General features: G+C 40.3%; 1 protein-coding gene across 6 annotated transcripts in view; it reads left to right on the forward strand.

The window, feature by feature from the left end:
• Positions 1 to 13,995, forward strand: part of DHX57 (DExH-box helicase 57) — a 48,874-nt gene that overhangs the window by 27,193 nt on the left and 7,686 nt on the right. For all 6 annotated transcript variants that reach the window (XR_009448006.1, XM_059660044.1, XM_059660047.1 and 3 more), the window contains exons 14-20: positions 2,482 to 2,578; positions 3,360 to 3,533; positions 4,137 to 4,337; positions 5,983 to 6,259; positions 8,640 to 8,735; positions 8,823 to 8,906; positions 13,245 to 13,379. Coding sequence is in view for 5 of the 6 variants with exons in the window: in XM_059660044.1 (XP_059516027.1) it covers positions 2,482 to 2,578; positions 3,360 to 3,533; positions 4,137 to 4,337; positions 5,983 to 6,259; positions 8,640 to 8,735; positions 8,823 to 8,906; positions 13,245 to 13,379 (1,064 nt within the window). In the remaining variant the exon portion in view is untranslated. The remainder of the gene's footprint in view (positions 1 to 2,481; positions 2,579 to 3,359; positions 3,534 to 4,136; positions 4,338 to 5,982; positions 6,260 to 8,639; positions 8,736 to 8,822; positions 8,907 to 13,244; positions 13,380 to 13,995) is intronic.

Raw genomic sequence — 13,995 nt, forward strand, 5'->3', positions numbered from 1 at the left:
GAACAGCTTTAGAGTCTGATAAACACCCTAGCTGTGCTACTCAGGAACTCCATAACCTTGGGTAAAGTGATTATTACAGATATCCCTGAAATAGATGGCCAAGCCATGAGGGCAGAACAGATCAGAAGACACATAAATATATGGACAAAATATTTTCTTCCATCCATGTAGATTATCGTACCACTCTTAAATGGTGTGGTATTTTAGTAGGGAGGAGCATACAGTATGTAATGGAAAGAGAATGGGTCTGATACCAGAAACCCTAGGTTTGTGTCCAAGCTCCACTCTTACTGACTCTCTGACCTGGCCAAGTTACAGGGTCATTCTAAGGTGGCTGTGAGGATCAAATGAAATCATGTCTGTGAGCATGCTTTGTATACTATGAAGTGTTAAAACCAGCTCAAAAACATACCTTCACCCTTCTTCAGAGTTTTCATTTTTGTAATACAGTGGGGCCTTGACTTACGAGTGTCCCGACTAACGAGTTTTTTTGAGATACGAGCTGTCTCTCGGCCAATTTTTTGCTTTGAGTTGCAAGGTCAAAAAAATTGGGGTTATGAGCCAGCTTCAGATACCCCACCACTAGTTGGCGCAGCAAACGTCACAGTGATTTGACATACGAGTAATTTGAGTTATGGGCTCTGTCACAGAAAGAATTAAACTCGTAAGTCAGGGCCCCACTGTAATACTAGTGACCCGGTGCATGGATTCGTGCACAGTGAAAGGAAATTAATTAGAAGGTGGCCGGTGGCGCGGGCTGGGCGAGACGGGCCCTGGAGCCAACCTCCTGTGGTCCCTCCCCAGCATCTGCCGAGTGAGCGGGGTCCCTCCAGCAGGTGGGGTCCCTCAGCCTGGCCTGCAGGGATTGGGCCAAAACCAGCTCTCCGACATCCCCCGACATCCCACTCTGCAAAGTTGCTGTCGTACAGGGTGTGGAACACAAACACAAATGTGCAGTAAACCAGATTCGGGCCGACAGTGCCCCCAACAACAACATAACCCACGGCCGAAGGTGGAATTGCATGGCCCCGTGAGGAATTGGACTCCTCCCCTCTGGTCTCCAGGTGCATCACCCGAGAACCACCGCTGCCAAGTCACTGCAGCTCGGCAGCTCCTGCATTGAGTGTCTGCCCCCTGGTGGTCAGTGTGCATCATAGTGACCGTCGGACAGTCGGACACTTAGCATATTAGCCTTTTATATATATAGACTAGAGGACCGATGCACGAATTTGTGCACGGGTGGGGTCCCTTGGCCCAGCCAGCAATTGGGGCCATCTCACCCAGTCCCAATGAGGACCGGCCGGCCAGGGAGTGACCACGGGAGGGCTCCAGGGTATGTCCGGCCCTCTTGCCCAGTCCCGATCAGTCTGGCCCTTAGTGGTTGGTGCACATCATAGCGACTGGTCGAGCAGTCGACCAATCAGTCGGACACTTAGCATATTATGGTTTTATTATCTAGGATTATATAGGATAGTTTCCTTATTTAGTGGGGAGAATAACTGCAATAAATAACAGGTCAGGAGTTCTTATGGACAGATCTTTGTTTTATATCCCATTGTACCTAGCACAGAGGTGACATAGGTACCCAATAAATATTTGTGAGATTAAAGATGTGTGCCAATTTCCTCTCCGAATAAAGCATGGAAGAAGGTAACTATCACTGAGTGATTGCTCTTCAGAAATATACTATATAATCAGTTATCACTGCTTATTTTCTTTAATGTCAAATTTAAAAGCTCATAAACCACCCTGGCTGGTGTGGCTCAGTTGATTGGGGTGTTGTCGCATGGATTCCCAGTCAAGACACATACCTAGGTTGTGAGTTCAGTCCTCAGTCAGGGCCTGTACATGAGGCAATGGATAATTTAGCTCTTTCTTTCTCCTTCCCTCCTTACCTCCCTCCCTCCCTTCCTTTCTCTCTCTAAATAATCTATAAAATATAGTCCTGAGTTAGGATTTGTTTTTTAAGCCCATAAACCATTAAATGGCATGGTTATTTGATGTGCTACATTTCCACATATGTCTAAATTTAGATTACCAGGTTGGCAAGCAAATTATAGTTTCTTTGTTTCATTTTCAGTCAAATGTTTATGGATATTTTTTTAGTAATAGAAAGAAGAGTTTTCCTACCTTAACAGACGAGAAGGATAATCTTCCTATAGAAATGTCAGTGACCAGTGCACTGAAGAAATATGTTTAAAGAGCTTTGCTAATGATGCTTGTATAAGTTAAGGCATTATATTTTCCCACTCTGCTGTTTTTCCTGTTGCAGAAAGATAATATCCCATTTATCTTGTAGTAATTTAGTCAGAAAATATGTTTTAAAAGTTTGTTATCTATTAATTCCTTGGGGACTTTACAAGAAAACTGAAAGTGAAAAATCTCAGATTATTGCTTTTTTTTTTTAATTAAAAATAGCTTTATAATCTGTTAGTTTTTCCCTTTTTGCCTCTATCTGATTGCTTCTCTTTATATACCCAGGTGCTATACTTGTATTTTTACCGGGATTGGCAGAAATCAAAATGCTTTATGAACAGCTACAGTCTAATTCTCTTTTCAACAACAGACGTAGTTATCGGTAAGTTAATTGCTTTCTGTATCCGCAATCTCTATTGCAGTTATATGCAAAGAAGAGTAATCAGAAAGGTCTTTTTACAGTCATCACCTTCTTTAGATTCTGCTGTCACTCCTCTAGAATACATTTGTTAATGCCAGCTGGAGATAGACAAACCTGTTTGTTCCAGAAAATCAGTCATTCCCATGCCATTAAATAAAAATATTTCTCTCCACTTAGCATAGTGACTCAGCAAATTTGCATGTAATTCTAGTTGCCAGATACAGGGCACGGGAGAAGCCAGTGTTAGTAACAACAAAGAAATGATCCCATTTTGAGAAAAAATAATTTTCAGTAATTTCTGTTCTGGTGGAAAGAAACATTGGGTGTGTCTTCATATTGAAGGAGACAACTACTTGACAGGTGAAAACTCCCTAGAAATATAAGAATGTAATTTCTTAGTGTACATCACTGTCTCTGCCTCTCGTGCTCTGGATTTAAAAGTAGGGAAAAAATGAATGTGTGCTCTTGTAAAATGTCAACTATTTAGTCTTCTTGATTATTTACTACTGAATTACACTCCAGTTTTCCCCAAGTTGATGCAAGGTTTTTAGTTTCATAGGATGAGTAAATACTTTGTCAGAATCAGAAAGCACCTTCCCATTCAGAAGAGCTGAGCCCTGAGGGTGGGTGGTGATGGGGAAGCTGCTGATTCTTGGTGTGATGGTTAAATAGAAATCCACCCACTGTAGTCCAATTTTAGCATTTACACTAGAACACTCACTGTGCTTTTATTGCCTTTCAGATGTGTTGTTCACCCACTTCATTCATCTTTATCCAGTGAAGAGCAGCAAGCTGTGTTCATAAAACCTCCTGTAGGTGTAACTAAGATTATAATTTCCACCAACATTGCTGAGACATCCATAACCATCGATGATGTTGTCTATGTCATCGATTCTGGGAAAATGAAAGAAAAGAGGTATTATCTTTTGGCAGTATAAGGGAGGGGCTAAAGATGCCTCATTAGAATGACAAAACTCTTAATAGTTAATGCTATTAAACTACATGGATTGTGTTTGAAAAAATATTTTATGAAAACTGGATATAGATATATGAGTAGTCTATAGTTGGTTCATATTCTTAAAGTCAGACGGAGATGGAAAGTTTAAGGTTTTGGAAGTAATTAGTTTTCCTCCTTTTTTTATATGCTCTACATGTGCTTGAATGAAAAAGCATTGATATGGAAGTTGGTATATGTTAATTACTTTGATATTGAAATCATTTCGCAAAGTCTACATATATCCAAACATTACATTGTACACCTTAACTATATACAATTTTTATTTGTCAAAAATAAAGATGAAAAATTTTTTTAAAAAGAGAAGAGTTAAATAGAATGTATGTAGTAGCGTTCGATACCCTTTAAAGTAGCACTAATCTCCTGCCAGGGACTCAACTGTTGCAGAACACAGAGGACACTGTCCTACAGATGGAAGGTGTTTCATTTAATCTCCATGCTAAGTCAAGTCTTGGCCAGGTCTTTATAAAATAGCTCTTTCTGACATTTTATTTTTCTTTATAGATATGATGCCAGCAAAGGGATGGAAAGTCTAGAGGATACTTTTGTTTCTCAAGCCAATGCTCTGCAAAGAAAAGGTCGAGCTGGTCGTGTTGCATCTGGGGTCTGCTTCCATTTGTTCACTAGCCATCACTTCAGTCACCAGCTTTTAAAGCAGCAGCTGCCAGAAATACAAAGAGTGCCATTGGAACAGCTCTGTCTAAGGTACATCCATGTTTTCTTTTTCTTAGTAGGAGACATTTTGCTGAGAATGGACATGGAAAGAGCTCTTCAGTGTTACCTATACCATTCCTTTTAAGTTTCTGCACATAAAGATCTGTTACATTGGAGAGGATAGTCCTATAATAGACCTTAAGAATACCTGAGTCAGAAAAGGAATCTAACATATCGAGAATAAGTTAGAGGTTCCATCAATATTAAATCATCACATGGAAAAATCAACAGCCTCATTATCAGGTAGAGCAAAGTGAACAAAAACTACTTAAAAACTCCATTATTTACCAGATGAACAAATAAGAATAAGTATGATAAAATGGAATTTAATGAATGAATGATCAAACTCAACGTTACTGCAGTTGGGAAATCTATGGTTCAACCTATCTGAAAATTTGCTTGGCATTATACAAGAACTCTAAAACTGTCCGTGCCCTTAGGCCCACTCATCACTGGGTCTAAGTGAGGTATGCCCATAAAATAGTAACGCAAAGGAAAAAAGTTACTTGTGTAAAGATGTTATAGCTCTTCTTTTATCCAGCAAATTTATTTTAAGAGCCTTCCATTTGCCAGGGGTTGGGCTAAGCACAGGGGTACTGTAGGATACAAGTGTTCATAGTGAAGAAACTGGGCAAGCAGATGCCTTGAATTAAGGTAGTAACAATGCAAATGAAGAGCAGGGAAGGGATTGGAGAGAGCTTTGAAGTTGATTGACCCTTGAGGGAGTATGAGAGAAGGGGAAATGTTATATAAATAGCACATATGATTTAAAAACAACACAAATACGACAGTGGGGAAATAGGTAAATTCTGTAGGCCAACATGGTTCATTATTATTATTATTTATTTTTTATTTTTATTTTTTGCTAAATAAAAATTTAAGTGGATTACTGTCAAGGCATATGTTAAAGTGAAACATCTATGTGATCTAAGTGGAAAAAAGCTAGATACCAAATATGTGTCCATTAGAAAATATGTAAAATTGTATTTTATAGGTTCACAGCTTAAAAAGGAACTGCATATAAGTGAAATAAAGAAATGTAAGATTTTTCTCCTCTGAAAAATGCTTAAATTCATAATGTAAAACAATAGCTTTTCAAGAGCTGTGAAAAGTCAGGACACAGTGCAGATTGATTTTAGAAACAATTATTATGCAATTTAAGATGTGGGAAAGAGAATAAGTGGATCATTCCAATTTTATTTCATGATTTGATTCTACTATTATGGAAAGAAGCATTTTGAAAGTTTATAGAGAGAATTTTCTTAATCTCAATAAATTTTAGAATCTGAATGTGTTTCTGCAATTAATTGTTGGAGAATGAGGAGACATAAGAAATTTTTTTTTAAACCAACATTGTCTGGCTTATGAAAGCATATATCTAAGAAATTATAAACTACTAGAGGCCCTCTATACAAAATTCATGCACGGCAGAGTCCCTAGCAGCTGCCTGTCAGGGCCTTCCTTCATTCCACACTGCCCCCTGGTGGTCAGCACACGTCATAGCAAGTGGTCGAACTCCCAAGGGGACACATTGCATATTAGGCTTTTATATATATAAATTTTTATTCAAGAAAGAAGCTTATTTCTTGGTGTGATCCCATCATAAATAAAATTGTCAAATTATTTTTTCCCCCAGAATTAAAATTTTGGAAATGTTTAGCACTCATAATCTCCAATCGGTGTTCTCTCGGCTCATTGAACCACCACACCCTGATTCTCTTCGTGCCTCAAAAATACGATTACGAGACTTGGGAGCATTAACTACAGATGAAAAACTGACCCCTCTTGGGTATCACTTAGCCTCTCTGCCTGTGGATGTGAGAATTGGCAAACTGATGCTATTTGGGTCTATCTTCCGCTGCTTGGATCCTGCTCTCACCATCGCTGCCAGTTTGGCTTTTAAGTCTCCTTTTGTAAGTAAACAACATTCATCTAAAATGGAGTCCAGGCCCCGCCAGCGTGGCTTAGTGGTTGAACATCGACCTATGAATCAGGAGGTCATGGTTCGATTCCCAGTGGGGGCACATGCCGGCGTTGCAGGCTTTATCCCCAGTGAAGGACGTGCAGGAAGCAGCCAATCAATGTTTCTTTCTCATCATTGATGTTTCTATCTCTCTCTCTTTCTCTCTGTCATTTCCTCTCCAAAATCAATAAAAATATATTTAAAAATTAAAATAAAATAAATTAGAGTCCATTGGTCTCTAAGGGGACTGTGGGGCTACAGGGTTATGTGAGCCCCCTAAAAATTTTCTTGTACTTGTATGTGAATTTTTCAGGGTACAGTGTCTATAACTTTTATCTGACCCTCAAATAAATCCATACCCCAAATGAAGATGAAGAACTGGAGATCTAACTTATTAAAATAATCTAAATTTTTTTAATTAAAAAACTTGCTAAACTTGCTCATTATAGGAAAATCAGGAAATGCAAACACGTACTAGTAAAAGGTCCCTCTGCGTGATTTTACCAGGAAGTAAATACATTGGACCACTTCCTTTTTTTAACAGCTTTATTGAAATACTAGAGGTCTGATGCACAAAATTCATGCAAGCGGCTCGGACCCCCCGCAGCCGCCTCTGCCTCAGCCCTCGCCCGCCACAGCTTTGTCCAGAAGGTCGTCTGGAAGGATGTCCAGTCTAATTAGCATATTATGCTTTTATTATTATAGATAATTCATCCAAAGTATACAACTCATTAGTTTTTAATACTGTGTGCAGTCATCACCATAGTCAGATTTAGAATATTTTACCACCTCATAAAGAGATCCCATAACTATTACTCCCCAGTTCCCTTTAATCCTCTCATCCACTCCAATCCAGTCTACTTTCTGTCTCTATAGATTTGCCTCTTCTGGACATTTAATATTGATGAAATAATATAATATGTGGTCTTTTCTGACAGGCTTCTTCACTTAGTATAATGCCTTTAAGATTCATCTATATTACAGCATGCATCAGTACTTCATCCTTTTTATGGCCAAATAATATTCCTTTGTATGAATATACCACACTTTATTTATGCATTCAGTACCTGATGGACATTTGTGGTTGTTTCCATCTCAAGTATTTTCTGATTTCTTTTTAGTTTTTCTGGTACCAGTTGGTTATTTAGGCATGTGTTCTTTAATGTCCACATACTTATGAGTTTCCCAGTTGTTTCCATTATTGATTTCTAATTTCATTCTATTATGGTCAGAGAACATACTTTGTATTATTTTAGCCCTTTAAAGGTTATTAAGCTTTGAATTATGGCCAACCATATAGTCTGTCCTGCAGAGTGTGTCATGTGGACTTAAGAATGGGTGTTCTACTGTTGTTGGATAGCGTGTCACTCAGCCTCCTTCACCGTGGCTTGTCTCAGAGAGATCGGGGAATAGATTAATGTACCCATTTTATTCAGCTTTAATGTTATACTTCATAAAATTGTAAACACATAGATCTGCAAAAAGATCTTAGTTCAGTCCCCTCATTTAACAACAAATGACAAAACCAAGGACCTGAGTGGGTAATGTAGCTTACTCAGGGGCATGTGGGTCGGTAGTGTTGTGAGTAGGACCTCTGTCTCAAATCGTCTAAATAAACCTCTCACTGGCTGCTTTGTTTTATTGGAATACAGAAATATTAATGTTCATTACAAATACTGATGTCATCCTTAGCCTAAACTAAGCATCTGCCCTTTGCTGGGTTTTGTAAACGTAATGTTAATTTCCCAAATATAATCCTTTTCCCACCGGCCCTCCTAAAAAGGAAGGTGTTTGAAAAGTTAGAATTTTAGCCGAAACCGGTTTGGCTCAGTGGATAGAGCGTCGGCCTGTGGACTGAAAGGTCCCGGGTTCGATTCCGGTCAAAGGCATGTACCTGGGTTGCAGGCACATCCCCAGTAGGAGATGTGCAAGAGGCAGCTCATCGATGTTTCTCTCTCATCGATGTTTCTAACTCTCTATCTCTCTCTCCCTTCCTCTCTGTAAAAAATCAATAAAAAAATATATTTAAAAAAAAAAAAAAAAAGAAAAGTTAGAATTTTAGATTTCAGATCTAGCTTTCAGAATGAGTGTCTCTTTAATGACATCTTGCCACCAGGAACTAAAAGACCTAGTAGAGCTTATTTGGGGTGGACAGACAGACTCACAAGGGCAAATAGCGGTAGCTTGCCCATAATGCCTATAATCAGCCACAAACTGAGTACTCTTTGTGCCGCACACACACTTCCCAGGGCCCTTTGCTTCAGCAGTAGGAAAGTCCATGTGAAACCGGAGGTAAAATGTGTCCTTCAAATCTGATGTTCCTCACTTAGGTGTCTCCCTGGGATAAAAAAGAGGAAGCTAACCAGAAAAAGTTAGAATTTGCATTCGCAAACAGTGATTATCTGGCCCTTCTACAAGCATATAAGGTAAGTATATAACCTAATAGCTGAGGATTATTCCAGAGCTGGTGCTAAAGACAGAGAAAGTTCATTTTGATTTTCTTCAACATGTAGGGGTGGCAGCTAAGTCTGAAAGAAGGTATGCGAACAAGTTACAATTACTGCAGACAGAACTTCTTGTCGGGCAGAGTTCTTCAGGTGAGTCGTTTCTGTGGCAGTTTGTTCTCATTCATTTTCTATTGGAGTAGCACGTCAGAGGGTGCTGCAGCTTCATCTTGTGTGTCCTGCCTTGACATTGACAATGTTATTTCTGGAATATGCTCAGCTTCACCAGCTGTGTGAGACAGACTCCTGAACTACGCATGACATCGGCCTTCTGTGCTAAACCTTTTCCCTTTTTCAGTGAGCTTGTGTTTACTTACGGGGAGGGCGGGGAAATATAGGCTCTCCGAAGCTTGCTGCTTACTCGAAGTCAGGTTTTTTTTTTGTTTTTTTTTAATTAAATCTTTATTGTTCAGATTATTACATTTGTTCCTTTTTTTCCCCCCCCATAACTCCCCTCCTCCCAGTTCCCGCCCCACCCTCCGCCCTCACTCCCCACCCACTGTCCTCATCCATAGGTGCACGATTTTTGTCCAGTCTCTTCCCACATCTCCCACACCCCTTTCCCCCCCAAGAATAGTCAGTCCATTCCCTTTCTATGTCCCTGATTCTATTATAATCAACAGTTCATTCTGTTCATCAGATTATTTATTCACTTGATTCTTAGATTCACTTGTTGATAGATGCATATTTGTTGTTCATAATTTGTATCTTTACCTTTTTCTTCCTCTTCCTCTTCTTAAAGGATACCTTTCAGCATTTCATATAATCCTGGTTTGGTGGTGATGAACTCCTTTAGCTTTTCCTTATCTGTGAAGCTTTTTATCTGACCTTCAATTCTGAATGATAGCTTTGCTGGATAAAGTAATCTTGGTTGTAGGTTCTTGGTATTCATCACTTTGAATATTTCTTGCCACTCCCTTCTGGCCTGCAAAGTTTCTGTTGAGAAATCAGCTGACAGTCGTATGGGTATTCCCTTGTAGGTAACTGAGTTACTTTCTCTTGCTGTTTTTAAGATTCTCTCTTTATCTTTTGCTCTTGGCATTTTAATTATGATGTGTCTTGGTGTGGTCCTCTTTGGATTCCTTTTGTTTGGGGTTCTCCGCGCTTCTTGGACCTGTAAGTCCTTTTCTTTCACCAGGTGGGGGAAGTTTTCTGTCATTATTTCTTCAAATAGGTTTTCAATATCTTGCTCTCTCTCATCTTCTGGCACCCCTATAATTCTGATGTTGGTACGCTTGAAGCTGTCCCAGAGGCTCCTTACACTATCCTCGCATTTTTGGATTCTTTTTTCATTTTGCTTTTCCGGTTGGATGTTTTTTGCTTCCTCGCATTTCAAATCATTGACTTGATTCTTGCGCTCCTCTGGTCTGCTGTCGGGCGTCTGTATAATATTTGTTATTTCAGTCCGTGTGTGCTTAATTTCTAGTTGGTTCCCCAATATAAGATCGAGGGTCTTATTAGTTTTCGTGTAGATCTCATTAAGTTTATCGGCAGCTTCTAAACAGTTCTTGAGAGACCTTAAAAGTGTGGTTCTGAACTCTATTTCTTCCATTGACAATTTTGTCCTGTTTCTTTGTCTCCGCATTTTGTTATGCTTCCTTGGTGCACCCCCTAGTGGTCTTTGTTCGAAGTCTTATAGATAAATCTTGATTGTTGTAGCTAATTCCAGGGAGGGTTTGACCTCCAGGCCAAGTGGCTATGAGAATCAGCTGTGTCAGCAGTGAGAGAACTTCTGTCCTCTAGGGAGGTGCTAATCTAGCCTTTGCCTGAGGCTATCCGGCAAATGCCTCTGTGCAGGGCTTGGGCGGGGCGGGTCGCACAGGATCAACAGGGTGGGCCGGAGAGAGCAGTTATGGCGGCTCTCAGTCCTGTCCCCAGGGGCTCTGCCTCTCTGAGTCCCAGCACCCGCTGCAAAGCTCGGAGAGAAAGCTGCACTCGCCCTGACCGAAGCTAGACAGTCCCCTTCTCCCGTTTGAGTCTGGGTCCCTAAAGACTCGCCCGGATCTGGTGCTCAGAGTCTGCGACTCCCTCCCGATTGAAAACGCCAACCGCGCCCTCCTCCGCCAGCCCGCTCCGGGCACTCCGCACCTCAGAATTTGACTTCAGCACTGCGCCTCCTCTGAGTGTCCGTATGCGTTTCTCTTTCCTCCTAGTTGTAGGACTTCCACTCAGCCAGCATTCCTGTGGTTCTGGGTGATGTCCCTTCCGTTTTTTGGTTTCACTTTTGAAGTAGTTGTTCAAAGCAGCAAACTCCGGCGTTAACCTATGCCGCCATCTTGGTTCTCCGAAGTCAGTTTTTTTTAGTAATTTTACCAGGCATTCTCAACCTGGGTCCATAACCCTTGAAATTGTATGCAAAATCATATCCTTATACATATGTGCCTTATTTTGGTAGAGGAATCATGCTTTTAGCAGGTTCTCAAAGTGGGTTATGAGCATCCTTAACCCCAATCCTCCCCCTAAAACCAAAGAATGAATACTGAACCAGATTTTCCTCGTGAGTTTTCCTTATGCCCATCAGAGGCTACTATGTCAATGATGAGTACACAGGAAAGAAAAAGGTGTATCATCTTCTGTGTGGTAGCAGGCAGGGCTCTGCCCTCTGTTGTGACAGTGTTTCTAGATCCCCCTCCAAAGTGGCACAAGAACCCAGATACTGATGGTGCTCATCTTTTTTTTTTTTTTTAAATATATTTTATTGATTTTTTACAGAGAGGAAGGGAGAAGGATAGTTAGAAACATCGATGAGAGAGAAACATTGATCAGCTACCTCCCGCACACCCCCCACCGGGGATGCGCCTGCAACCAAGGCACATGCCCTTGACTGGAATCGAACCTGGGACCCTTGAGTCTACAGGCTGACGCTCTATCCACTGAGCCAAACCGGTTAGGGCGGTGCACATCTTTGAGTAATGTTTTACTTGAAGGTTTTGAGGCTGGAAGGGGGAAGAACGTTCCTTTCATATTAAAAGATGGCCTGGAGTAGAACACAAAATTAATGTCCTTAGTACTTACCAGAACCTGACATTATTTATGTATCTCTCTATCCCAGAAGCTCCATCAGAGCAGAGACCTTATCTGTTTTGTCCAACACTCTATCCCCAGTGCCTAGAACAATGCATGCATGCCAGTATTTGCCTTCATTCTCATCTGCCTTTAGATGTACTTATGTGAGGCATTTTGAGAAAGCAAAGGTTCTAGCTGTATTATAAGTACATCGAAAGCAATAATTTTTCAGTCATGGCTGCACATTAGATTCACCTGAGGAAGCTTACAACAAAAAAGTAAAAATGCCCAGGTTCCACCCCATGCCAGTTTCATTGGCTCTCCAGGGGTAGGGCCTCAGCATCTGTTTACTGTCATTGTTGGGTTGACCAAGTGATTCTAATACACAGCAAGAGTTAGAGTCACTAATCTAAAGGACATTTTTATATGTAAGATGCAATAATACATATTTCCTCTGGTCATTAAGATTTTTTAAGTATAAATTATATTTCTTTTAAATTACAATTTTTACTAAATTTACTTATTCTTTTTTTTTCCAGGATACATGTAGATTTTGCTGTGCTCTATGAGGTCCATCAAATAGAGTTCCCTCTTTTCACTAAACTCTAGCTTGCTTTAACAAGATGTCAGTGAAAGCCATGTCTTTATTTATGGCATATTTAACTCCCGTTATATTTTGCCATGTTCCATATGTACTGGAGACATTCCTAGAAAACACTCACATTGTCATCAAGAGACAGGATAGTGTTGCTTCGCTCTCGGTTCCCATGATGTCTTTATCTCCTTTTCTGTTGTCTGATGTGCAGCTTATATTTGAACAGAAGCCAGAAGAGAAGGAGGTTTGGGCTTTTTCTTTCTCATACTTGTGCTCAGCTACAAAAAGGAGGGTCTAAATCTAAGCCAGTTAATAATGTTCCTATTCCTAGGAAAAGATGTGAGCCAGCGAGACCTCAAGGTAAGCGAAAGGGAAAGTGGTGAATGCAGAACCAACCACTCTAGGCTCAGGTAAAGAACTAAGAGGACCTGAGCAGAGATGCAGGTAGGAAAGACCTAGGCAGTGTCACCTGGAGTCGGGTCCCAAACAAAATTAACTGCATTTTTTGCTGACCTGAGAATCTCCAGGAACATCAGACCTATCCCAAATCCAAAATCCAATGAACATGATTTTTAAAATGTAATCTAGAGGTAAATGGATGGTCTTTGGGGGTTTTGTAGCTTATTGATTTCTCTGTAACTATTTAGCTCTGCTGGTTTGCATACATGTAAACTGCCTTTTTGGAAATGACCTGTTTGATGAACCCATATGAGCCTCATTACTGTCCACTGAAGTAATGAGTTTCTGTCTCATTCATCATTGTAAGACTGTCTCCACTTACCTTTGATATGTTGATGCCCCTGCTTAAACACTTTCTCTACTTATTTCAGGAAATGGCCAGCCTCAAACGGCAATTTACTGAACTGTTATCAGATATAGGCTTTGCAAAGGAGGGACTCAGAGCCAGAGAAATTGAGAAAAGGGCCCTGGGAGGAGATGGCATCCTGGAAGCCACAGGAGAAGAGGTAAAGAATGTGTAATTAGCTCTTATTTCTCTTTAATTCGCACATGGATACTATTTTAACTCAGGAACACATGTAGGCATCCTCCACTCAAGCCTGTGAGCAGTGGTTTTGTGGCAGTCTTGGTTTTCTTCTTTCCACAAATGAGTGTCCGCTAACACTGATAAAACCAGAAGGGTTTTTGTTTTTTAAATTTCACACTGATTCTTGATAAATCCGTAAGAGGTAGAATCGACTTTCCAATAATGTCTTCTTAAATCAGACCAGCTTTTTCCCAACCAATAGTAATTTTTTGTATAACTATAGGAAGAACACTTCTTCAAGATGAACCTGATGCCACTCTGTTCTAAGCGAAGTTAGTACTTTCTGGAGATTGTGAGCATCTCATGAACCAGAATCTTTCTCTCTACTGAGCCTTAGGAACACTGGCTTTGTAGCTGCTTTGCAGAAATCTGGGAAGAGTTTTCATGGGCTTCTTAGAGTGGGTCCTGTGTGAATGTGTTCCGATAGATCTATTTTTCACTTAGAAAATACAATTTTTTTAGCACAGGGATAGAAGTTAGAAGCTTTTGTCTGTTTTAAAATAGAAATCAAATGACATATAATGGTAAATTCCAGG

Source organism: Myotis daubentonii, chromosome 12, assembly GCF_963259705.1.
Source record: "Myotis daubentonii chromosome 12, mMyoDau2.1, whole genome shotgun sequence".
In the NCBI taxonomy this organism is placed as follows: domain Eukaryota; kingdom Metazoa; phylum Chordata; class Mammalia; order Chiroptera; family Vespertilionidae; genus Myotis; species Myotis daubentonii.